Here is a 26,610-nt window from a genome sequence, read left to right as displayed (position 1 = left end):
TGTTCCCTGACTGCCCCGACCCCTATCCACACCACTGCCCCCTGATAGGCCCCCCAGGACTCCCATGCCTATCCAACCCCCCCTTCTCCGTCCCCTGACCAACCACCCTGAGAACCTCCACCCCATCCAACTGCTCCCTGTCCCTTGACTCCCCCCCTGAGACCCTCTCACTTTATCCAACCCTCCTGCTCCCCACCCCGTTACCATGCAGTTCAGAGCAGCAGGAGCTCACAGCCCTGCTGCCCAGCAGGAGCAGCAGGCCAGAGCGCTGGCAGCGTGTGGAGGTGAGGCTGCGGGGGAAGGGAGACAGCAGGCGAGAGGCCAGAGGCTAGCCGCCCCAGCTGGGAGCTCAGGAGCCAGGACGGACAGACCCATGGGCCTGATGTGGCCTGTGGGCCGTAGTTTGCCTACCTCAGCACTAGGGCCTGGTTTTCATCCAAGCAATTTACAGACTTCTGTAAACACCACTTTTCACAATTATGCCTGTGCAACGTTAATTCCGTCTCCTTATGCTTCTGCATTAACATGCAGTCTTTAATTACATGATCACGTACTACTAGTTTTGCAATATCTATAGCAGAATACAATAGGTCATCTACTTTTGCTGTTGCTCCTGTACTAGGGTGCAATAGTGGTGGTCTTGCAATCAGAGGCACACGATTTCCTTTGTCCCTTTCCTTACTTGAAGGAGGTCTCAAATCCCCCTGCTTATACTGTTTGTGGGCAAATGGTCCTTCAGCTGAAAAGAAGAGTGTATCTGAGTGATATACAATGTCACCAGACTCTTTCAGAATCCTCTGAGTGGGATTAGTCCAATGGGATGAGTAGCTCAGTGAAAGCTGGTGCTTCGAAGGTGGAGGGTTTGACAAAGCAGTAGTACTTTTGAAGTACTATTTCCCATTGTACCGTAAAATTCTTCATTAGTTTCTTACCTGAATAAGATGCACTGCTGGTGGCTATACAGTCTTTGATATCGGAGTTGCTTAGCAGAGGAGCAACACATGGTGAGCTCTGCAATGCTTCTCTAACACAATATTTGTGTTCAGTTTGCAGCACTAATTGGAGCATCCATAATGCTAGTGGTAGTGATGAAACTAGGACACTTTTTCCAGTCTCTGCCTAATGTAAGTGAATTTGAAATAGAATGTAAGTAGGCTGCTCCCATAACTAAGCATAACACAGAAGTCTTCCAGAATGCATTAGGGATTACACTACAGTTAATGGTTTCAAGGGATGGGACCAAACCAAAGTCAGAGATTCAAACTCCCCTAAACTTTATGGGGCTGAAAATCCAGATAGAAAATTTTGCATCTCAGGCCCATTTCTGGTTGTTTAGAAAGAGCTTGATCTCACTGGCTAAACGATAAATGAAACGTCATAGCCAGAATCCATCATTTAAAAATAAAAGTTTAATCTATTATCTTAGTCCCCTATTTTGCAAACTCTTACACCGAGTAGTCCCATTGAACTCAACAGAGTTATACATTTCCATGAAGTACTCTTAGACATAGATGTGTATGTGTTTGTAGGATTGGTGCTTTAGAGACTTCACTAAAGGACACAAAACCCTCCAACTGGAATTTGGTTTTAGTATGTCTGGTACCAGCTTGGACTTTGAGATTTATTCCAAAACCAAATGGTCTCCTAAACTGCCTCCCCCAGATCTTTCATTGCCATATGAGACTATAATAAAATATTGTTCTTCGGGGACCCATTTTTCCATTTATCTCGTAATATTTCCTCTGGCTCTCCCATTCTTTTGAAAGTTTTACTTAGGGAACTGCTGAGGCCGAGCCATATTTCCCAATGTCCCTTGGCCTCTCTGTAAGGCCATGTCTTCACTAACACTTACGTCAGCAAAATCTTTGTCACTCAGGGCTATGAAAAAAACACACCTGTGAGCGACATAAATGTTGACAGCAAAAGCATTCATGTGCACAGCGCTATGTCGGCGGGAGACGCTCTCCCACCAACATCGCTACCACCACTCATTGAGCTGGTTTTATTATGTTGACAGGAAAGCTCTCTCCCATCTGCATGACCCAGCTACACGAGCACTCTGACAGCAGCACAGCTGTATCAATACAGCTGTGTCGCTGTAAGCTTGTAAGTGTAGACATGACCTACGATAGGAAGACCAAGCACTTTCCCAGAACTAGCTGACAAATTGGATGTTACCCACCCCTATTTATCTTGTCTGCATTAGGAAAAAGGGGTGTTTCTGACAAATGTTGTCAGACGGCTTCCCCTGTCTGGCTATGTGTTGTCCATGGTAGTGGAAAGCACTCCTTATAGAAGCAGTATTTTTGTGGTGGCGATGTGGCCCTCCCTTAGTGTTTCAGGAGGCAAAAGCATATTTGGAGTGGTTTATTGAAGAGTACTGCAGTGGAAGTTAACACATATTTCAACAGACAATGCAATTATATTTGCAGACATTCCTGTGATATTAGACAAGAGATTATACACAAAATTAATATGAGTTTACAGATCAGAAGAAAATTGTTAGTTATATGTGTACACGGTAATTACTGAAATGTAGATATTTTAACACCTTCACTTAGTCTATGTATCCATTTCATAGCATGTTTAGAGTCCCATAATGAATTAACAGGAAAATAAATGCTATTTTTCTCTGACTCCCATAGGCAGTACTAGCTGCAGTTGTAATGGTCAACATGTTCCCATTTCTTGAAAAATTTATGGACGTCCCCACCCTGTGGAGACAGGATAAGTATCATTTTGTAAGTGGGAAAGACTCACACAGGGATTTGGGCTGGGGAGGGTGGGGTACTTTCTGGGAAGGATGGAGAGCAAACAATTCAGGTGCTCTTGAAGAGATGGTCCCCTGATGCACAGAGGAGGTTGAATTACTGCAAGGGGATGTTTGATGCAGTGAAATAGTTTTACAAATTAACTTGCAATTATTTCAATATAGGCAGAATTGCTTATGGCCTCAAAATGTTAGGGGAGGCAAACTGTTCAGGCACCATGTGGGTGACTTCAGACTAGTAGAGCTGGATGTTTGTAAGGAAACAGTTCTCACCCTCACCCAAGCCAGCCCACACCCTTTTTCACCTATAGATTACTTTGTATCCTATTTTTTTTTAAAAAAAGAACAAATATATTAAAGAAAGTTTCTCCCAAAATAAAATATACGTAATGAAAAAATCAACAACATTATCTCCACATATGTTTGAAGCAGACAAATGTTGAATGCTCAGATCCCTCAGTTATGAGTATGGTCTATGTACCTAACTGATAAATAGATAAACTAGGTGTGATACCTCCTCTAGTGCCCTGCACGTTAAGGAAAGGAAACTTAGCTTTGGAGGTTTGCTTCCAGATCATACATCCTGTTTTCACTACTCCTGGCCAATGCTGTGGTTTTGGTAGCTGGGACAAGAGAGGCCCATAACCTTAGTAGCCTGTTTATATATAAACACTATAAAACTTGAGTAACCTACTCCTTGGCAAGGCTTATAGCTGGAAACAAGATTTTCTAAAATTCTATGAACCTAGATCATTTCCAGCTGAACTAAAACAGCTTTTAAAAACATTTCAAAAATATATTAGCTGAACCGAAGTTTATTCAAACATATAGTGGTGTAAAAGCAGCCTGTAACCTGTTGCCAGCCTCTCACTTTAACTGCAGGTTCTGCTTTTAAAAAGTTATCCAAGTAGATCCACACTGTAGATGAAAGTGTGCTCTTGGTGACTGAACTACTGAACCTATAGGAATCAGTGTCCATTGGAGCCATGCTATCTTCCCACCGCGTGTGGGCACATATCCCCTCTCCCCTCATGCAGGATTCTGAGCTCAGAGGAGCATGACCCCAATTGCCATTTAATACCTTCACGTCACTGAAACCCTATTAAGAGAGATTCCAGAAGACTGGAAAAGGGCAAATATAGTACCCATCTATAAAAAGGGAAATAAAAACAACCCAGGAAACTACAGACTAGTTAGTTTAACTTCTGTGCCAGGGAAGATAATGGAGCAAGTAATTAAAGAAATCATCTGCAAACACTTGGAAGGTGGTAAGGTGATAGGGAATAGCCAGCATGGATTTGTAAAGAACAAATCGTGTCAAACCAATCTGATGGCTTTCTTTGATAGGATAACGAGTCTTGTGGATAAGGGAGAAGTGGTGGATGTGGTATACCTAGACTTTAGTAAGGCATTTGATACGGTCTCGCATGATATCCTTATCGATAAACTAGGCAAATACAATTTAGATGGGGCTACTATAAGGTGGGTGCATAACTGGCTGGATAACCGTACTCAGAGAGTAGTTATTAATGGCTCCCAATCCTGCTGGAAAGGTATAACAAGTGGGGTTCCGCAGGGGTCTGTTTTGGGACCGGCTCTGTTCAATATCTTCATCAACGACTTAGATGTTGGCATAGAAAGTACGCTTATTAAGTTTGCGGACGATACCAAACTGGGAGGGATTGCAACTGCTTTGGAGGACAGGGTCAAAATTCAAAATGATCTGGACAAATTGGAGAAATGGTCTGAGGTAAACCGGATGAAGTTCAATAAAGACAAATGCAAAGTGCTCCACTTAGGAAGGAACAATCAGTTTCACACATACAGAATGGGAAGAGACTGTCTAGGAAGGAGTATGGCAGAAAGAGATCTAGGGGTCATAGTGGACCACAAGCTAAATATGAGTCAACAGTGTGATACTGTTGCAAAAAAAGCAAACATGATTCTGGGATGCATTAACAGGTGTGTTGTAAACAAGACACAAGAAGTCATTCTTCCGCTCTACTCTGCGCTGGTTAGGCCTCAACTGGAGTATTGTGTCCAGTTCTGGGCACCGCATTTCAAGAAAGATGTGGAGAAATTGGAGAGGGTCCAGAGAAGAGCAACAAGAATGATTAAAGGTCTTGAGAACATGACCTATGAAGGAAGGCTGAAAGAATTGGGTTTATTTAGTTTGGAAAAGAGAAGACTGAGAGGGGACATGATAGCAGTTTTCAGGTATCTAAAAGGGTGTCATCAGGAGGAGGGAGAAAACTTGTTCACCTTAGCCTCTAATGATAGAACAAGAAGCAATGGGCTTAAACTGCAGCAAGGGAGATTTAGGTTGGACATTAGGAAAAAGTTCCTAACTGTCAGGGTAGTTAAACACTGGAATAAATTGCCTAGGGAGGTTGTGGAATCTCCATCTCTGGAGATATTTAAGAGTAGGTTAGATAAATGTCTATCAGGGATGGTCTAGACAGTATTTGGTCCTGCCATGAGGGCAGGGGACTGGACTCAATGACCTCTCGAGGTCCCTTCCAGTCCTAGAGTCTATGAATCTATGAATAAGAAGGCTTTAGATTCCAACTGAGCATCAACTTTTCATCCTCCTCAGATTGTGAAGACTTTGGAGTCAACCTCTGTCGATACTCTCTTTGACCACTGGAAAGGATGGTGCATCTGGGTCTCTTGTGCCTCCATTTCCAACGAGAGTGGTTGTGTTTTCTTCTGTTGACCAGAGCAGGGTTCTTTCCTCTGTTTCTCCACTCCAGGATTTAGCACATGAGCTCCTTCTGGGAGAGACTGGGTCTTGGTACTCAGGGACTCAGTACAGTTTCTCTGTCATTGGAGATGGCGCTCCAGACCCGTATTGGGAATTCTCAGCACCCTGTCTCAGTCAGGCCTTTTTATCCTTCTAGTCCTTTTGGTGTAGGGCACAATTATGTATGCAAACTTGGATCCCCTTGTAGTTACACATAACACTGCCACTGGTGTATTACGGACTTTGGATTCTGCATCCTCAAAGGTATGGTATCTGTATATTTGATGAGTAGGGGGAGTAAATCTGTCAGCATTGGTAGTTTGATTCTGTGGTTGAGGTTCTGAAGCCTTGTGCTTTGATCCCTCTCTGTCACCACTTCCAGGGTAGAAATGTTCCAGGAGTGAAGTTGTGACACTTCAGCTGCTATCATTTCTAACCTCTACTTTCATACAGCAATCTAATGAGATGCAGAGAAAGCCAGCCAGAGATGCTGTGTGGTAGGACCAGCAGCAGCCAAAGCAGGGACCTTCTGGCCTTTGGACAGTCCAGTCACAACTATAGAATGTTTTCTGACTTTCTCTGCCCTATGCTGATTGGCTGTTTGCTCTAGCCCTCCACTCCCTTCTCACACTATTTTCACCTCAGCTTCCCTTCACACCTTTTCCCCTGCCCTGTCCCCTTCTCCTTCTTTCCTCTCCCTTTTCATTCGATTTAGCTGATCCCCTCCTAAGTAAACCCACCAAATCTCCCCTCTCAAAAACGTTGCAGAACCAACATGATGTTTGCAGCCATAATATAGTTCATTCTGCTGTGTTTGTGTAGTGCCTAGCAGTGTGGGCCATGACTGGGGCTCATAGGTGCTGTTGTAAGACTATTACTAATATAATAATAAATCTAGCTTAAGAACATAAGATAATAAGAATGGCCATACTGGGTCAGACCAAAGGTCCATCCAGCCCAGTATCCTGTCTGCCGACAATGGCCAGTGGCAGGTGCCCCAGAGGGAGTGAACCTAACACGTAATGATCAAGTGATGTCTCTCCTGCCATCTATCACCACTCTCTGACAGACAGAGGCTAGAGACACCATTCCTTACCATCCTGGCTAGTAGCCATTAATGGACTTAACCGCCATGAATTTATCCAGTTCTCTTTAAACCCTGTTATAGTCCTAGCCTTCACAACCTCTTCAGGCAAGGAGTTCCACAAGTTGACTGTGTGCTGTGTGAAGACAGTGTTTGACGGTGCTCCCCAGAAAAGTTCAACTGAAAAGTCATTAGGGCCTTTCTGAGGTTTACAGTAGCTCTGCTTAAGATAAGCCATTCCAAGTACGTCTGTCAGGACAGGATGCAGCTGAATTATTGGTTTGACTGAGTGAATGCAGCTGTCTTTGGTGGCTGAGATGGAGCAGGTTACATGGGGGCACTGTTTGTGTGTTCTACTTGTTTGAGCTTTTCAGCAGCTAATATTGTCCTCCCTGCCTCTTATTCAAAGGTTATTTGGATTGTGACTTTTGCAGCCGTTCTGTGTCTTGGTCTTGATATTGGCTTGATCATCGCAATGGGATTCACCTTCTTCATCATCACTGTTAGGTCACACAGGTACTGGGTCTTGTTACCCTCAGAGCAGGGCACTAAGTTTATCTAAAGTTGTTATTTTGGGAATAGCAGTATGTCACAGTCCAGTACAGAAGTGGTTTTGTGCTTATGGGATAAACCCTTTGGCTAATGTGTTTCTCAGGTCTAATGATTTCGCATCTGTGCATGAATTGGTACATTTTTGGGAATTTACCTCTTAGCCTAGCTGATAGACTATCCATCTGAGCCTCTGGAAAGGGTGCCTCTGTCACCTGACTGAAGACCATTTATTGTGACAATAACATCAGCCAGGAGATTCAGCGAATTGCTCACTTTAATCACCTACCCTCCATACACAGTCTTCCATAAGAATAAGGTGGTACACTGTGTCCTCATTCCAAGATTATCCTTAAAGTGGTCATTGATATTCATCTGACTCGGTCCATCAACGTATCTTTCTTCTCACTAAATGCATTCACTGCTAGGGGAGATCAGCTTACTCAAGATCGACACTAACGGGACCCTTCTCTACTCCTGTAACAGAACAAAACTCTTCTGTAAAATCTCCCCATGCACCCCCTCTCCACCTGCTTATTTCAGGTTTACATTGATAGACTTATGGGGCAGATTGTTTCTTCCCAGTGATTATCAAAGGACATTAAATTCTGTACAGAGACATGCTATGAGCTAGCAGGTATCCCAGTCCTTAAAAGTATCAGAACACATTTATTGAGTCATAGAGTTTAAGGCCAAAAGGGATCACCAGATCCTCAAGTCTGATCTTCTGTATATCCCAAGCCACTAAATACCATCCAGCCACCCCCATAACAGGCTAACAACCAGAATTAGACCAAAGTATTACAGCCCTTAGTTGAATTGATCCAAAGTGGCTTCTAAGGCGTTCCTTTAGAATGTCACAATTATGAAAATATTTCGAGTTGTGACATGGAAGTTAGCTCATACTTCTGTGCAGCATCATTTTCGTGACCTAGCCTTGACATCCAATGAGCACCTTTGGAGAGTAGTTCTGGATAGCTATTCATTTAAATATCCTCCCCATTCATACCATGTTGGCAGTTTGTTACTGCTGTGAATTTCCCAAAAGTGGGGATGTGTACTGACAATACTCTAAAACATGAGAAAAGTTACCAGGAAATAGATTTCTTTGAGTACAGTGTCACTACACACTGACACTAGTCACCCTCTAGATCCTTCTTCCTCACTTCTTTGGAGAATATATTGGATTTGTGGGAGGGAGAGACTACATGCCTTCTTACATACCTTTGCCTGGTGTGTTCCCTGGCTTGAAACAGAGCTTTCTAGAGGGTTCAAAGTTTGATGTGAAGGGTACGGGTGCTTGGGTGTCACACCCCCAAAGCCACAGCTGGGGTACCCAATAAAGAAGATAGAGACAGGGACTAAAATATTGGGTGGTGCTGGTTTTTCTCTCTACTCTAAGGAAATCTAATAAACACCTTGTTTCAGAATGAAGATTGTGATGCTGGGCCTGATTCCAAACACGGATCTATACAGAAGTTTATCTGACTACAAAGCAGTAAGAGAAAAAAACTAATACCCAGTCCCTCTCTGTAATCCAGTTTCTTCACTTGGACACCTGTGAGTGATCCATCAGACTCAGTTCATTCACTTCAAGCCTTGAAAATCTGTAAGGATCTTTGAATATTGGCAGCGAAGAGTGATACAAATTGCCTAAAGATAGAGAGATCGGTCTGACTTGTCACTTTGGGAGCTCATTCTATTGATACAGGCTCCACCAGTAATGAAAGGCTTGCTTCCTGTCATTGCTGGAACTATACAGAATTTATTGCTGATCTCCTGTCCTTAGTCAGGTCTTGTCTATGCTAGGACAATGACCCATTTTTCACAACAGATGTCAATAATGACTGTGTCTGTGTGACAGATTTTTGTTAACAATTCACTATTGGATTGTGACACTTGTACTAGAGTTTCTTAAAAATTCTTCTGGCAGTGGTAGCAAGAGCAGGGCACTGGTATTTTTACCATAATGTTGTTGACCCTACTGTATGCGGATCTGGATAATGCTGTGGTGACCAGTAATGTCTACATTAGTACTCCCTTTATTGCTAAACTCATGGAGCTGCAAAGGTGGGAGAACTTAAAAAAAAATTGGTGTAGACAAGCTGTAGGGTATTTTCATTAATGAGTTTTGAAAACAATGTGGCTTGTCGTGGTCAGAGGAGACCCATTGTCAATGTCAGCCGTGGACCATTTTTCTAGTGTGAGTACAAACCTCAGAGACTCCAGTTTTGTCTTCTAGGCAGTGGAGATTGAAGGTGTGAAAATCTTCCAGTGTTGTTCCTCCATTTCCTTTGCAAATATGAGACACTTCAAAGGCTACTTGTTACAGAAGGTAAACACCACTTTTCCAATCGCCATCAGCTTCTGAACTCCTCCATTGGAAGCACACGACCATCTCTGATACACGGTCTGTCTTTTTCAGATGGATGTGAAAGCAGTGCCCCTCGATGAAAATGAAATGAGAGCTTTAATCTCAGTTAGTCTGTCTAGCACTGGATTGGAGAGAAAGGATTTGAAGTGTGCCTGTGTTTGTGATCCACCTGAGCTATTACCCAGGGTCAGCTACCTTTTTTTTAAAAAAAATAATTATCTAGCCAGGGCACCCAGACTTTGTGACACTGAGGGCCATGTCATTAGCTTGCCTGAAGGCCATACCTAATTGCATATATATTTGCAAACCAAAAATAAGCAAGTACAACCCTTATATTTGCTCTCAACCCTTATATTTGTTTATATCTTCCATGGTAGATGAATTGAAATTTTACTTGTTGGTTGAATTGACCAGCAGTGGGAAAACCCAACATGTTTTCCTTCCTTTCTGGGGCTGAAAGAACTAACTTTGTCAGATGCCTCAATAGGGGTTTGCTTTCCTTTTCCCATTAAAGACTGCCTTTGGCTGCCTGAAGAATTCTTGCCACTACTAATGTGAGATACCCACAAATGCATGATCACTAAATAAGGTCAAATCCTTCCAGTCACAGTCTCCGTGATCAGAGGATTTCTCCTCTCCTTATGACGAACTCTGTTGAATGCCTTCTGTACAGCCAGTTGCATGCCCCATAACTGGAATTTGACAGTGTCATAAGCAAATGGATGGAAGAGGCTTCTGCAATATTCTTAATTCTCTAAATTATCCAATGTACTTTGTAAAAGATAACAAAAGCCATTTATGGGGAAGCAGTTTTGGAAGGATGAGCAGGACTGAGCTTCTGAAGGAAGTCTGTAATTGCTCTGAGCTGCCATCTTCTTCCAAAGTGCCAAGCTGCAATGTATGAACCTTTCAGCTGCGTTTAACTCTTTTTCTAGTGTAAAAGCCAAACTTGGAGCTATTCAGTATTCCAAACTTAACTTTTTAAAAAAAGGAATTGAGTTAAAATTATTGGCTGGGTGACACTGAAAAGGCAGCTAGGCTTAGAAGGGAGAGATCAAGAAACCATCACAAGAAAGGGTTGGGATTAAAAATTAAATAACAAAAGCATATATTCAAACTGTTAAGGAAAAAAATGATAACCTCTTCTCTGTTTTCTCATCACTTTATCTTAGGAACTGCTTTTCATAGGGGAAGAATATGGTGCATAAAACTCATAAACCTTCTTCTGTTTTAAAAAATGGAATATAAAATTAGTGGCCCACATTCCAGTGGGAATAAGCAACTCCAAGGCATGCAGGACTAGGCTAACACAGTACTTCCAGGGTAGTTGAAGGTACTCTGCTGACCACAACCAAGACTTGCATCAATCTCCTACTAATTTATGTACTGTTGTGGCTTAGTGCTATATTTAGCATAAGTTCAAAGGTATTTCTGTCATGAGAGAGAAAAGCTATCAAATGATTTACCATGCTGTCATAACTGCAGCAAGAGAAATTCTACCTTCTCGACACAATTCTCTTAACTGTCTTTATTCTCCACTTTACCATTCTAGATACCCTATACTGAGAAACTGGTGAAGCGACTTCATAGGGATAATGAGTCTTCATCATCTTCCCTGAATTTGATACGTTGGTCAAAGTTTGAAAGGAAGCACAGTTCTGGGACTCTCACAACAGGAATGTTGCAAACACAGCATGCTCAGTCCACAGCCATCAGGCTCAGGGCAGGAAGACCTGAAACTGGAAAGAAGAAGGATGAAGGGAAGAGGATATGGAATTCTTCAGACCTTGGAGTAGATACTTCCACAACACTATTGTGCCAGGAACCAGTACAGTTGCAGTCCACAGAGTTTTCAACATATCCAGTCCACACTATTATTTTAGACTTCAGCATGGTGCAGTTTGTGGATTTGCAAGCTTCAGATTTACTGAGGCAGGCAAGTCACTTCAGTGCATGTAAAAGCAGAAACTGAAGTTTGCCCAACATCAGATGCTTCCCATTACCCTAAAGTTACCTATTATATAAGCACCTGTACCTGTTCCTATTGACTTTAATGGGAGCAAGACGAATCTTTGTATTTTCACAAATGTGTAGTTTCCAAGATCAGCATATATTCCCTGGCTGTTGTTTAAAGGTACACTGTAGATCTAAAAAACACATGCAAAATGCCCTTACCCGAGTCACTAATAATATTTCAGACTATTTCAACTCAAATCACCTTTTTAATCTCTCATTTAATTTTCCCCATTTCTGCTGTTTGTTTTTTTTCCTTCACACAGCAAACTGGAAGCTTTGGCGTATTTAGGTAGTGCTAGGTGCCTGTTGTTTTGGAATTTCAGTGCTTTGTACTTCATTACAGCTTGCAGGAGGAAATCCTGTTTGGGACACTTAAAAGTGCTGATTCTTGTTTCCAAAGTAGGAGAGGCTCAACTCTCTCATTCCCTGAGATGTTTTATTTAAAATGTTGGGATATCCCGTATTGTAAGTTAGCATGTTCTTACATGAAGTCTTTGTCTCTAGCACACGTGAGAATTTTTGATTTGTCTGGACATTTAAGAGTTATCTTAGTCCTAGGCAGAAAGAGTAGATATAAAAATGTCTGTTCTCTCTGTTGGCATTGGTTTGTTATTGTTGTTCATTGCAGCCTTATCTATTTTTTCTTTGGGACATCTCTTTAGCTTCAAGTGAAAATCCTTGCAGATAGTATCTTTAGAGAAAATAAGTTACCTGTAACTGTGCTTCTCTGAAGGTACCATGCCAGTGGGATTCTCACCTGATTCTTCTCAAATATTGAAGATTATCTTTTAACGAGTTTCTCTACTGACACTTGACCTGGATTTTCAAAAGCAACTGAAGGACAACTAATGATTTTAAGGGCCTCAATTTTGAGGTGCTCAACTTCAGGCACCTTAATTATAAAGGGACCTGATTTTCAGGGTATGCTGAGCACCTGCCCTGTAAAATCAGGAACCTTTTAAAATTAAAGTGTCTCAAGATGAGCACCCAAAAACAGAGGCACTCAAACTTACTGCATGTGTTTGAAAATGTAGGTCCTTATTTCCATTGTTTACTCTGGGGCATATTTTGTGTTTGCACGCACATGTGTGAGCATTGAATCATTTCCAATTGGCTTAATATGAGAGCTCCACATGCTGTACAACCAAAGCAACTGATCTGAATACTGGGAAGGCCGAATTTATATCCTGCAGACTGTGGTACGTGATGTCCAATATGGGACCTGGCTCTCTGGAGTCAGAATTCTTTGAACTATGAGAGTTCTGCTGGTCTTGCACTGACCTAAGACCCCAGATTAAATCTTCTAGAAGAATAGTATCTTTAGAGAAGCAGAGTTATAAGCAAAAGCTTTTCCCCCCTTGTATGTCCTGCCTTCTGGTGCCAGGCCATTCCTGCATAGAGCATGAGAGTGGCACTGATATTAATATGGGATTCTCTCTACAGATGTTCCACATGTTTCAGAATATTGGCATTTCGGTCCTAATTGCCAGCTGCCACCGTGAGTATTATATGGGCAATGCTGTATTTAACCACTTTTTGTAAGAAAAAGATAAATTTTAAACCTTGGTGAAATGCTTTAACTGTGCTCCTTTATGTGACCCTGTCTGCATTGGTGGTGTTTTTTGTTTTGTTTTACAGTCTCTGTAATAGCAATCTTTGAGAAGAATGATTTCTTTGATGACTGTGTCACCAAAGCACGGTTCTTTCTAACGCTGCATGATGCTGTGCTGGCCGCTTTGGAACAGAATCAAAGGCCAGAGACTGTGGCACTCAGCATTGGACAGCCTGACGAGGAGTTAGATGAAGGGCTCACAGAAGAACAGAAGGTATGGTACTCAGTTTAAATCTAGATGCTGCCTAGTGATCCTACAAGGATTTGAAGGTGTAAACATAGAAAGGCAGTTTGAGCTAGGGGAATGAGGATGGACATATGGTAGCCCAGGGACTCCTGGGTTCTAATCCTAGCTCTTACATTGACTCCCTCTGTGATCTTGGGAAAGTTACTTAATCAGTCTGTCCCTCAGTTTCCTTACCTGTAAAATGAAGACAATAATACTGTCCTATGGTATAGCCTTTTGTATTAATTAATGTTTGTAGACCAGTTTTGAAGATGTATAGTGCTGTGACCAAGTGCCTTTTGCAGTTTGATTTAAAACAAATTCTACACACTGTGTAAAGTCAAACTTATCCCCTTCCTAGGGATTGGCTTTAACAAAGAAATTAACAATAAGATAAAGTTCTGTTAAAATCTTTTCCCAAGCTTGGCTGCTCTTAGGATTCCTACCTCAGAGACTGCTTAGCCCACAACTTAAATTCTCTCCCTCCAAAAAACCTCTGCTAGCTCTCTGATATGCAGTTGAGATAATGAACCATTTGTGGTACTGAGTCATCAGAAACCACTTAATCCATTCCCAGCAGGATCAAAATGTGCTAGCGAAGTATAGCTGTTTCAGGAAAACAGTGCCATCCTGTAACAGGTTATATGTATATGCTAAACATTATTAAACCCCAATGAGTGAGAGGAAAGGCCTGATTCTTCTGTCATGCTAGTGTAAATCACAAGCATGAAAGTCAATGGATTTACACTAGTATAAAAGTAGTGTTAGTGAGGAGAATTGGACCCAAATTGTTTAGGGTCATATAGGAGTAATGGCATGAAACTAAGCAAAGATAAATTTAGAATGAAAACCAGAAAATGTTCCTACTGATCAGTTCTGTCAGCAGCATATCACTAGAGAATATACTGTTGAGGAAAAATCATGCCTTGACTGTGGGCTATGTTGGGTGACAGAGAGGGGGATCCAGTCTGAAAAGTCTTTTCATCTTTATACTCTGATCTACAGAATTAAGGTAAATCAACTGGACTAAACATTTTCATGTGTTGTCACATTACACCCTCAACTGCTGATGTTAAAACTGACTAAAAAGCTGGCTAACTGGGATTCCACTTGGGTTCTTGCCAGGTTTCAAATAATAATATTTGTAAAGTAGTACTCAAGTGCTGAGTATTAACCAATTAATTATCACAGGAATGACTTATCTACTTTCCCTGGTAGATAATTAGGTAAGTATTATTCTTTAAAGATCATATCAGAGCAGGTTTCATAGTCCTTAAAAAATATCCACAATGGCTAAGGGTGGCGGGAGATATTTTGGATATTAGAAGTCAGTCCCTATTTTTCATACCCTCTGATTTTCCCAGAAAAAAAAACTTTAGAAATTAAATTCACCTTGCTTAAATTCAAAGCAAAGATGAATTTTGGAAAATTTTCTGTTCACTGTAGGCCAAATCCTGAAGTCTTTGATTTGGGCAAAACTCCCACTGAAGTCAGTGGAAGTTTTGCTTGCTGAAAGCCTTCAGAATTTTGGCTTATCTCACTAACATCAGTACAATGCGTTATTGGCTTGCAATGAAGACCACTCGTATTCAGGAAAGATACCTTGACACTTCTGAAAAATCAAGGAACTAATCCCATCATCCTTGCCTACTTAGATAAATTCAGCCTCCCTTCACTTATCCTGCAATTTCAATTAGATGCAGCATTTTTTTTCCACTTCCATCGTAAACTGTTCTATACTATTGATGCGTGCTGTTAAACAACTAACCCCTGACCTATACTACAGAATTACTTCAGTATAAGTACTCAGGGGTGTAAATAATTCATATCCCTACCCAGGACTGATGTCGTCATACTGACCTGAGTGCCGGTGTAGACTATGTTGGTGGGAGATCTTCTTCCACCAACATAGCTCTTGCCTCTCGCGGAGGTGGATTATCCTGTCGGTGTAACACATCTTCATGAAAGTGCTACAGCGGACAGTGTTTTAAGTGTAGACCTGCCCTCACTCCACCTTTCCTCCCACAAGAGGTTGCTGCACTTTATTGGTTGGTAAAGTGACCACTGTGTATGTATAGTTTGTGGTGCCACCTTGGGATCTTTTTGGACAAAAAGTACAATGGAAGTGTAAGACGATATTATTATTATTAGGGTGAAATACATCATTTTTTGTGTATGTTGGCAGGGGGTGAACCAGTATGTGAGTTATGGCGAAGATGGTCTTGTTGGTGACATAATTTTAATGCGTCTCCTCTTGGCTGCTAGATCAAGGACCCTGTCAGGGGAATTCAGAAGTTTTATTCTTTTCTAAATTATTGCTGGATCCACTTCAGTCTTATCAAGGAATATGCAAGGGAGCAGGGAGGCTTTTCATTCCAATATCTCGCGCATTGATCAGCTCACTAGAAGACATTGTTTGTGTGTGTTTCAGGAGAGAAGTCTGCACTCCGGTAACAACAAAGATACTTCCTCTTTAAAGACTACCAGGAGCGAACTCTTAAATGAAGAGCCGATATCCGATCTCTTCCGCACATATTCACTCCAGAGTGAAACAGAGATGAACGTATTCCAACAGTATGATGCTCCACCCCCTGAGCCAGGTGACAGAAATGAGGAGTGGGAGCAGAAGTGGAAATATGCCAGAGATCCCTGAGATGCACAAGAACTGACAGGGAATCCTAGTCCAGTATATGGGGAGAGGTGCTGATATAGCACAGTTCAAGTAGTTCTTGCCTGCATTTTGGTGGAGGTTTTTGTCTTTGTCTCTTTCAAAGTTATTGAAGTAGCCAACTAGCCAGTCCATCCAATGGTTTTGCTGGTTTCAGGAAACTAGCACAGTTTATGAAGTTACCTTTCAGGACTTTCAAACAGAGGGACTATTTAGCAGCTATTTTAACCTTTGTAGTGAATTAACTATAAAACTTGGAACCATTAAATTAATTTTTACATGTTTCTGAAATTCTTTGTAGTTTTTCAAATATCCTCAAACACGGCACATCTTTTGCATGTTGTTTTTTTAGGGACTAAATCTTGTTTGCAGTTTTCAGCAGATTGCACACGTTATTTCATTAACCTCAGATGCATGCAAAATGAGGTGACACTATTGAACAGTGTTTCTCAACTTTTTTGATACCAGGGCTTGCTGCCTTCCTAAATTGTGTCAGGGAGATCTCAGAGACCGGCGCCAGTCCATGGACTTGGTCATTGAGAAACACTGCTCTAGAAGAAAGCATTTCATCACTGATACTTTGCTAAAGTTGCCTAGTTTATTCAGTAAAAACTCAATACTTTGACTTTTTTTCCTGTTCTTCTAATACCTCCTGCTGGTGAATTATGTTATTTGCTTCTCTTTTTGGTAGACATTCACTGAGACTGCAACAAATGGAGACATTTAGTTCAGTTTCATTATTAAGAAATGAAAAAATGGCTTCTTTAGAATAAGATATAGGTGGCAAGTGGACAAAAACAAACTTCTCAGTTGTATTATCTGAGTACCAGCCTCATACTCAATAGACTGGTGAAACTGTGACATCACCATAATGGCACATGGTGGGGTTTTATTTGGAACAGGAGCAGTCTTGCTATATCAGGGATGCACATCCCAAGACCCTACCATGTGCACATTCAGGAAATTCTTCCCTGGCCTCAGTGCATAGAGTGAGGACTGAGGGTGAAATTCATCAGCACAAGGTCCATGTACAATTTAAGCCCCTTTGTGAGACCATAAATTAGATTTAAACAATGCATAGTCCCTGTACTGGTCCTGTGCTCCAGCATGAATTTCACTCTGTGAGAGCATCTCCAGCCTCTGCTGTGTGCATGGTGCGGTTTCTCCGTGTGGAGCAGTAGCAGGGAGACTATATAGGACTCTTACAATGCTGGGCTGTCTTGGCAGTTAAGTTTTAACTATATGTGGGTGCATAGAAATGTTAATATTTAATTATTTGTAATGTTACTTGCATTAGTAAATCATCCAGACTTTTTCAATTTAAATTCGTACAGCTTCCAGGGAGTTTCTGGAGGAGGGACATTGTACTGTATCTGTGTGTAAGGTGAAACGGTAAAAGGATTTAAAAACAACATATGTGTGCATTCTTACAGTGGAAGAAGCTTTCAGTCTCACAGCTTTGATACTTGTGAATGGAGCTTTCAATTCTTCCTGTCTTTCTAACAGTGTTGAGTAACTCTCATAGTACACAGGCTTCCCTTGTGGTGTTTCTGTACAATGGCTTCAAGTCAAGTCCCTTCGTGAGTGGCAGCTCCAATCAAAACAGAGCAATACAAAATTTACAACAAGCAAGGCCTTAATTTTCAGAATCTATGCGTTGTACTGTGACATCCTTGACTTAAGATGAGTTCTGCTACTAGCCCTTTGCAATGCAAAGAGCCTTCCCATTGCAAATTTGGGAGAAGTACTCTTGGCCTGTTACCCACCCTTGTAAAGAATAAATAATACCAGCAGCAAAGGTTTGACTATGCCCTTTCCAGTCCACAACTCGTGCACTGATGTTCTAACTTCAAACATCAACATGATTTAAAAATATTTCTAAAATATATGTATATTAATTATGCAAGGCATGTACTTTTCAGTTAGTGGAAGTCCAGGCACTTTCTTATTTCCTGGTCTTTTTCTTGTCTAGTCATTGCAATCCTTTAACGCTAATCCCAGAACTGTGCACAAGGTTCTTGTGTTTAACCAAGGCACATATCACCCAGTAGAGTTTTGTGGTGTGAGAAAACATGTACCTTGCACCAAAAGACTCCGCCTATACCACTTAAAAGGCAGGGCAATGGAAGTCAGGGTCCAAAGGTCTGTCTGCACAATCATATGCTTGTAACCAGGTTGTGACAGTCTCATCTGACCCAGTTACAACAAACACAGTTGTGTTTTGTTGACACTGTAACTTTTTTCATACATCACCATGAACTATGTATGTGCTACCATGCTGTTTAACTGTTTGTATCATTGTGTGCTGGGGAAGTCTGGGCAGGGCACCTAAATAGGAGATTCAGATCCTGAATTTCCATTGCTTTGTATAATATAGAAACTTAGACCAATGCAAAGAGGGTGTCAAATGCCACCAGAGCAGAATAAATGACTACATAAGTGAAAAGGCAATACAGATGTCCCACAGTGTTAAGGGGACATGCACACTGGCTGGCAGCAGAAATTCATGCAGCAATGCACTCTAGTATGTCATACCGCACAGGGAGCTGGGAGGAAGGAGGACCACTCAAACCAGTTACACACAGGGATAGCTAGAGGGCCATCTACACTGTTTAAAAAAATCAGTGCCAAACTGGTGGCAGGAAGAAAACCACATCTTTGCCTAAGCTGCTGGAAATCTGAAAGAAAGGTGGCTACCATGGTTACTAACAGACTATTGCTCAAGTTGTGTGTGAACACACATCTTGTTTAGCCCAAGCGTGCCAGTCACTGGTTACAAATGCAGGAACAGCAGACCTCATTACAGGAGTAGGGCCGCGCTGTGCCATCAGATGTACAGTATACTATAGAGCAGGGGTAGGCAACCTATGGCACGGGTGCCGAAGACGGCATGCGAGCTGATTTTCAGTGGCACTCACACTGCCCAGGTCCTGGCCACTGATCCAGGGGGCTCTGCATTTTAATTTAATTCTAAATGAAGCTTCATAAACATTTTAAAAACCTTATTTACTTTACATACAACAATAGTTTAGTTATATATTATAGACTTATAGAAAGAGACGTTCTAAAAACATTAACGTGTATTACTGGCACACAAAACCTTAAATTAGAGTAAATAAATGAAGACTCGGCACACCACTCCTGAAAGGTTGCCGGCCCCTGCTATAGAGATTAAAGAGACCAGTACATATATTTATTTAATAGACCAGAAGCTAAATTTTTGTAAGGAAATAGATTTGGGATCCCAGGGGCTTATAATAAGCAACAACAAAACAACAACTTTAAACAGTGAAAAATAGTTTAACTGTTCTCTTAAAGTTACATATGGACATACCTCGGGCTCTAAACTTGCCTTACCTTGGAAATGTTTATAATCTAATCTCATGTTCTGCTCCTACAATGGCTTCTAGGTTTGGGTTGTTTTTAAAACTCTGTTGCCTAGAAATAAAAAAATACATGTTGCTCATATAGATTTTACCAACCCAATGTTTTGAACTCCCTCTGCTGGCCCTATATGGCTGAATATAACTAACAAGCATTGTTGCTGGAGCTGTGATGATAGCATCATTGTATAAACAGGATGAAAATCCCAGACTACAATCTTTATTATGCCAGAGTTAAGGCTGAGAATATGTCAGAGTTGTAAAACAGGATTATAAGATTTTTATAGAATTAAAATAAAATATAGCTCCTCACAGCCCAAGACACACCAGCTGAAAACGGCACCAGACGCAACCACAACAAAACAAAAAATGCAAAACTTATAGACATAACTCCACTGGTACAATGTCAAAGTGTGCATGGCATTGTGGGCTGCAATGTGGGGGGCAGCGTGCACTGCGGTGTGTATGGGGGCGGGAAGCACTACAGTGGGGTAAACCGATTCCATTATGTGCTGTGGGTGCTTGGCAGTCTCCACTGTGAAGCGCATGGACCCTAGTCACTGCCGCACGGGGTAACACCCCCGGGGACTGTATTTCAAATTGTGCGTTGCGGGGAGGGGGAAGGGGGCGGTGCAACGCCAGCTTTGCGTCACACTGAGCGCTTCGCTCACAGGCCGGCGCGTGCACCGCGTGGCCTGTGCCGCCCCGCTCTCCACCCCTTCAGTCAGATTCCTCCCGCCCTCCGGGGGTTGCGCATGCGCTCGGGACCATGGACCAGTTAGAGGCGGGGCTGGGCTCGGGGGAGGAGTCTACCCAGCGGCCCCCGCTCCTCCCCCTCCGTCGGAGGGGGCGTTGCCGGACGCGCTCGGAAGAGCCAGGGGGCGGGGCCGTCTTCACTAGCTCGGCCTCGAGCTCGAGCGGCACCAGGGAGGGTGACGAGGACATCTGGTGGCGCGTGCAGCGGCGCGCTAAGATACCGAAAGTGCGCATGCGTCTCCCTGCGCGGCCCAGCCCGGCGCAGGCGCAGACGCAAACGAATGCTTTAGAGCGCACGCGCGGAGCGCAGTGGGGGCTACCGGCTCTGGCCGCCATGGAGCGAAAAGGTGAGCGCGACGCCTTCTCCCGGCCCGGGCCTGGGGGGCCGCCTCCCCCTGACACGTGCACCCGGGGCCGAGCGTCGGCCCCCTAGTCCCTCGTAGGCAGCGCCATCCGGCCGTCCTCTGCCTCCCGTCTGTTTGCCTGTCTGCCCTGCCCCCGTCTGCTTTGCTCCTCTCCCCCGAGCGCGTCCCCTGCCCCACCCCGGCGCGTCTCCTGGCCCCGTCTGCCTTGCTCCCCTCCCCCGAGCGCGTCTCCTGCCCCCGTGTCTGTCTGCCTTGCCCCCCCCCCACTGTCTGACCCTTCCCTCCGGTGCGTCCTCTGTCCCCCTGTCTGTCTGCCCACCCGCCCTGCCCTCCCCGGCGCGTCCCTGTCGCTTCCCCCGTCTGTCTGCCCTGCTCCCTCCTCCTGGGGCGTCTCCTGCCCCCTCCCTCTTTCTGCCTTGCCCTCCGACACCCCACCCCCGTCTGTCTGTCTTCTCCTCCTCCCCAGACTGTGCCTTCTGCCCCCCCACGTCTGTCTATCTGCCTGGCTGCCTTGTCTCCTGCCCCTCCCCCCCGTCTGCCTTGCTTCCTCCCCCGGGTATGTCCCCTGCCTCCTCCTGTCTGTCTGCCTGCCTTGCCCTCCGACCCCCGCCATCTGTCTCTTACCCTCCTCCCCAGACTGCGCCTTCTGCCCCCCATGTCTGTCTGTCTGCCTTGCCTCGCCTCCTGCCCTGGGCATGTCCCCTGTGCGCGTGACCCCCATCTGTCTGCCTTGCTTCCTCCCCCGGGTATGCCCCCCTGCCCCCTCCTGTCTGTCTGCCTGCCTGCGTTGCCCCTCTATCCCCTCCTGTCTGTCTGCTTCTCCACCTCATGCTCCTTGCCCCCTCAAACCTCTGTTTTCCTCTAGTATGCATCTCCTGCTGCAGGCTTCACTCCCACCTCTTCCACCCTACCCTGTCTCATTGGTCTGCATTTCTCTCCCCCAGTTCTGGCGCTGCAGGCCCGGAAGAAACGGACCAAAGCCAAGAAAGACAAGGCCCAGAAAAAGTAAGTCGAACCCCACCGCCAGTCAACTGAAAACTGGTGTCCAGTGTGGGGGTGTTGAGCTTGGGCTTCTCTTCTGTACATCCAGCCCTGGTTTCTTGAGCTTAAGTCGAAAGGAGCAAAGTCTGGTGGCTCCATGTGGGCAACTGAAGGGGTCTCCTTGGCTCTGAGGGCAAGGAATTTTCTCCCTCTTTGGTTCTACCTTGGAGGGTGAAGTCTGAGGTTCCCCAGAGGCTTATTACCTAAAAGTCCCCTGTGTACCCCTTCTCTGTTAATGTAAGAACTGGACCATATCTATGAGCCTTAAAGAGCTCTAGGGATTCTTCATAAAATAGTTGAAATGACATCTATGTCTGCCTCTCTTGATCAGTCTCCTAGGCATCGTTTAGGCTAGAAAAGCATCTGTTTAACTATCGGCTTATAAAATGACACATGCAAATGAGTGTCCTGATTGATTTGCAGATGAGTTTAATAATGCTTTTCACTAAATCTCTTAGAAGTGGATGTTTTTGTGCAAAGTCTTCCTTTTAGTAAGCGAGATTAAAAGAAACATCTATTACATTACAGAAATCCATAGTAGCGCCATAAATCTTTTTGAAGTGTTCAAATTATATTCCATATACTCATCATGAGTTCTGGGGAGTGGGAGCTACAAATCCTGTTTGTTTATACAAGAGGCTAAATTTTAAGTAGTTCTAGGAATTCAGCTAACTTTAAAATATGGAAGAAGTTCCTATAATTGTTTTATATATTTTTGAGAATAGTTGCTGTAAGGTGAATTCATTCAGTCATGTTGTATTAAAAAATATTTAACTTAAAAACTATAACTCTTCTAAACTATAAATGTTTTGTACTTGGAATAATAAACTGCCTCTGGGAAGGGGTTATTGGTGGAACTGAAAATCATCTGACCATTTTAATATCAAATAAATTGGGGGGGGATCAAAGTAGTGCTTTTTTGTGGAAGGTATGGAAAAGGGATTGACATCTCTGATCTTGAGCTATTCCCCATCATTCATTATAGGTTCTTACTTTTAATTCTGAAATAACTGAGACATCCATCTTTTAGACAGAATATAATGTGGCCTCCATAGAGGTTTGTATATTGTATCTGGAAAGATTGTCATCACTGTGTCTACAAAATAACTCTATTACTTTCATTATACTGCGGAATTGGTTTGCAGAGCTTTTGAGTCTGCATCTCACTTTCCTTCCTTCATTTGGTTTCAAGATTTCACTGACAAGAAATTAAGCAAAACAATTATCTAACTCACTGGAAAAATCTGCCCACCAAAGTACTGACTTTTTATTTGTACACATTTATAAATTTCTTTTCTGTGGTATTTCATGAACTTATTTCAAGGCATGACCACATCTCTTCAACTGGACAGAGCTCACTGAGGTATCTTTAGATGGATTTTTTTGGGTCTGGTTGTCAGAAATGGAGCAGACAGCAACTCGCTTGTTTAAAAGGATTACTAAACTCTGGAGCCCAGCACTACAAAGCAAACATATCATAGAAATGTAGGTCTGGAAGGGACATTAGGAGGTCAAGTCTCGCCCCTTGTGCTGATACAGTGTGTGTTAGACATACATAATATTTGTATGTGGGAGTTAAAAAATCAGGGAGCTGCATGAGTTGCCTTCTGTAATTATGGGCAGTACTATTTTCTTTTTCTCAGGCATCGACTTCAATTCTACAAGCATTTAATCAGATCTGCAAATTGTACACTAGCAGGTTGTGAAGGTTTAAGGATAACTTGTATCTAAAAGACATACCATTATGCAAGCAAATTGAAATTTAAGGTTTAAAAATGCAAAAAGCCTCCATCAGGACACTGCTTAGTCCTGAATTTATCATGATTTTGAAACTGAGTACTAGGGGTCAGCCACTTAGTTTTTAGCCCACTAATAAAAATATACTTTTAATCCTCTCTTGGAGGAGGTGGGATTTTCAGTAACTCATGCTTTTGTGCCAGTGGAATTTCTTCTGTTATAATACCCTGTAGCTGTTTAACACCTTTCATACAAGGATTTCAAAGCACTTTACAAAGGCGAGTAAGTTGTTTCTATATCTTATAGATCAAGAAAAGGAGGAGCTCTCAGGGTTGAATCATTAAACCCAATTTCTAGTCCTGACTCTGCCTTAATCAGACAGTGGGCAAGTGGTAACAATAATACTTTTATATAAAGTGCTGTGAGAACCAAGTGAAAAATTAAATTCAAAGTATTCCTTTTAAAAAGACATATGAGTCTGTGATAGCCATTAACAGTACCCAGATCTCCTGCAAGCTCAGTGCTCTGAATTCTAAAATGTTGTCTTATGCACATACATTGTGCATCTTCTGCTGTGGCACATGGTTTATTTACTGAATTTAGTTGCATGGTCGTCAGATCTGTTGTATAAAGTTCAGCATTTTTAACTGATGTATTGATTTAAATAGAATGTCCAAAGAGGTGCTAGTAATGTATGAGGCCCTCTAAAGCTTTTTTTTTCCTCCCTGCCTGTGTTTTATTTGGCATGACAACATACAGAAAAGGATTTTCTGCTTGGACCTGTCCCACTGCTGGGATGAAGGAAACATAGAAGTGAAAGAAAGTATCTTGCTGCTAAGAAGGTAGAAAGTGTAGTGTTGAGGCAGACACATTGTGAACTAATTGCATGTTTGTCTACACATGCTCTAGAATACACCGTATAATATCTGTGGGACATTTGCAATAAGTTGGCATGAAGTAATAATTGATGATGCTCCTAGTGAGCGAGCATGGTGGACATAACTTGTTACCTACTACACCTTGTGAGATCGGAGAATGAGGATATGTGGAAAGGACAAATTGCCTTTGAGGGATGATTAGGATATTGTCTCCATGGCTGCCAGTTTGTAGATAACTTGTTAATCTCCTCAGAAGAACTAAGGCTTGCTACAGGAAAGGATGTCACTGTTCTGAAGTTAAATGTTACAGCTGAGTGGCTGTAGCATCACTTGCTGTAAAACAGTTCAGTGTCCATGTTAACCAGTCTGCCTTATGTAAATATAGTGGCTGTTACTTTAAATTGATTCTTGGCTTTTTATCCTTGTCTATCCAATAGGATCAGATCTTGGATAAGGAGAAGAGATGAAAGGGCAATTAAACAAAAATATTTTTACTTCTGAGGAGACACAGCTACTCGCTGTAGTGGAACAACAAATTGGGATTCGTCATAAAATACTATAACTTGGTGTGTGTATTCCTGTCCTTACTCTGGGAGGATGGTGGCTCTTGTCTGATTAGCAGGCTTTTGAACAACTGGCTAAGCAGCTTTAATTCTAAAAGCGTTTTCCCTACTACAGTTGATCACCATGCATGTTGGATTTGGTCACTAACTAGAGAGTGGCTGACATGGTTAATGAATTAGTTTGTCACTCATGGACAGGGATCTCAAACTCAAATCACCACGAGGGCCACATGAGGACAAGTACATTGGTCCAAGGGCCGCATCACTGAAGTCTTTTCATACAACAATACAAAAGTATAGTAAAAAATAAGTACTATAGTATGCCATTAAAAGTCAATGTATTAACTTTTTAAAAACTGTAATATAGAATACGTTGCCACTTCTAACGTATTCTTCCCAACTACTCACAGCAAAGAATTATATATGCTGAACTTCATACCTCAGACTTCTCATCTAGTCCATGAGACCCTGCCCCTTCCTGGCCTCTCCCTGCCCCTTCCTGGCCTCTCCCTACCCCTTCCCCACCCCCATTCCAAACCCTTCCCCAAAATCCCTGCCCCAAATCCCCAGCCCCACCTCTTCTCTGCCTCTTTCCCCGAGAGCGCCGTGTCTCTGCTCCTCTCTCCTCCCTCCTGGAAAGTCCTAAGTGCTGCCAAACAGCTGTTTGGGGGTGGGAAGCACTGGGAGGTAGGGAGAGGAGCAGGGATGCGGTGCACTCAGGGCAGGGGAGAGCTTGACTGCCAGTGGAGTCAGCACCTATGGTGGCCTGCAGGAAATAACTCCACGGGCCACGTGTTTGAGGCCCTTGCTGTAGGGTGAAGGAATGCATAGAGTAAGGTAAGGAATCAAATACACAGAAGAGTCTTTTAGTAACTGGTGACTGAACAGGAAAGTCATTAAAGTATTTGAGGGTGTCCTGAGTGTTTGACCGTATATAGTGTCTTTAGTCACAGTCCGTTGCATAACTGCTGACTACAGGAAGTTCTAACATTTGTTTGACTGTTAGGATTCACTGGGAAAACCCACTGAAAAACTATCACCCAGTCAAATTCTGCCTGCCACCTCACTCTCCTTATTTTCACTGAGTACTTTACTCCATGAGAAATCACACTGCAATTGATTAGTAGAATCTGGCCCTCAGTGTTTTCCCTCAGTGTTTGTTCTCCATTGTTGCAAGGCACCGTCTGTACAACAGCAGTTTTACAAAGTGTCCTCTTTTTTTTTTTTTTAAATCCTTGGTAATGATGGGTTGAGGTTGAGCACACTTCATGATGTATTTCCAGTAAAATTCTCTATGTAGTCTTCCATAATGAATAAACTCTCGGTAATAAAAATGCATATAAATACCAACACTTTTGTTTGGAGCAAGGGCATTCAGGTTGTGACTTTACACCTGCTAAGCTTAGTGCTTGTGATTCTTTAGTGCATTGAAAATTGCAAAAACTCTGTGCTTCAGCAAGAAACAGTTTTGTCACTAGCCTGCTGGGTCATGGGAAACAGAGCAGGCTAAGTGGAGACACTGCAAAATCAGCTTATAGCTGTGTGACATGAATTCCCATGAATCAAAATACAATGGGAAAATCTAATTTAGGCTCTGCTAATAGTGAGTATCCTTAAATTTAGCTATAACAGCAGTGGTATATAGTAAGAACTTGTCTAAGGCAATAGCATTCTTTGATCATTTACAAGGTTAATTTGATACGACTTTTATCATATCGTTTATATTGGAATATGTCCTGCTTTTATGGTAGGAGTTATGGTACTTTAATTGTACTGGGTCAGATTTGGTCCTGTGACTTAGAATTGAAATTGGTAGGTGTCAGAGTGATATCACCAGCACATGTT

At 42.7% G+C, this 26,610-nt stretch overlaps 2 protein-coding genes across 8 annotated transcripts in view; both read left to right on the top strand.

The window, feature by feature from the left end:
* SLC26A8 (solute carrier family 26 member 8) overlaps positions 1-17,454 on the top strand; it is a 30,557-nt gene extending 13,103 nt beyond the window's left edge. For 3 of the 7 annotated variants that reach the window (XM_032804877.2, XM_075064943.1, XM_032804884.2), the window contains 10 exons: positions 1,047-1,124; positions 2,646-2,741; positions 7,007-7,113; positions 8,575-8,644; positions 9,389-9,481; positions 9,572-9,706; positions 11,073-11,456; positions 12,980-13,034; positions 13,175-13,362; positions 15,806-17,454. In XM_032804877.2, the coding sequence (XP_032660768.2) occupies positions 1,047-1,124; positions 2,646-2,741; positions 7,007-7,113; positions 8,575-8,644; positions 9,389-9,481; positions 9,572-9,706; positions 11,073-11,456; positions 12,980-13,034; positions 13,175-13,362; positions 15,806-16,027 (1,428 nt within the window). In that variant the 3' untranslated portion in view covers positions 16,028-17,454. The remainder of the gene's footprint in view (positions 1-1,046; positions 1,125-2,645; positions 2,742-7,006; positions 7,114-8,574; positions 8,645-9,388; positions 9,482-9,571; positions 9,707-11,072; positions 11,457-12,979; positions 13,035-13,174; positions 13,363-15,805) is intronic. The other 4 variants (XM_032804882.2, XM_032804881.2, XM_032804879.2 and 1 more) reach the window with 3 other exon arrangements.
* Positions 17,455-20,194: 2,740 nt separating this feature from the next.
* The window catches only part of SRPK1 (SRSF protein kinase 1), a 45,705-nt gene continuing 39,289 nt past the window's right edge, over positions 20,195-26,610 (top strand). The window contains exons 1-2 of the mRNA XM_032804847.2: positions 20,195-20,528; positions 21,491-21,551. Of these exons, the coding sequence (XP_032660738.2) occupies positions 20,195-20,528; positions 21,491-21,551 (395 nt within the window). The remainder of the gene's footprint in view (positions 20,529-21,490; positions 21,552-26,610) is intronic.

Source organism: Chelonoidis abingdonii, chromosome 4, assembly GCF_003597395.2.
Source record: "Chelonoidis abingdonii isolate Lonesome George chromosome 4, CheloAbing_2.0, whole genome shotgun sequence".
Lineage (NCBI taxonomy): Eukaryota > Metazoa > Chordata > Testudines > Testudinidae > Chelonoidis > Chelonoidis abingdonii.
Note: the sequence above shows the minus strand (reverse complement) of the source record. Positions and strands in the feature narration are given on the sequence as shown.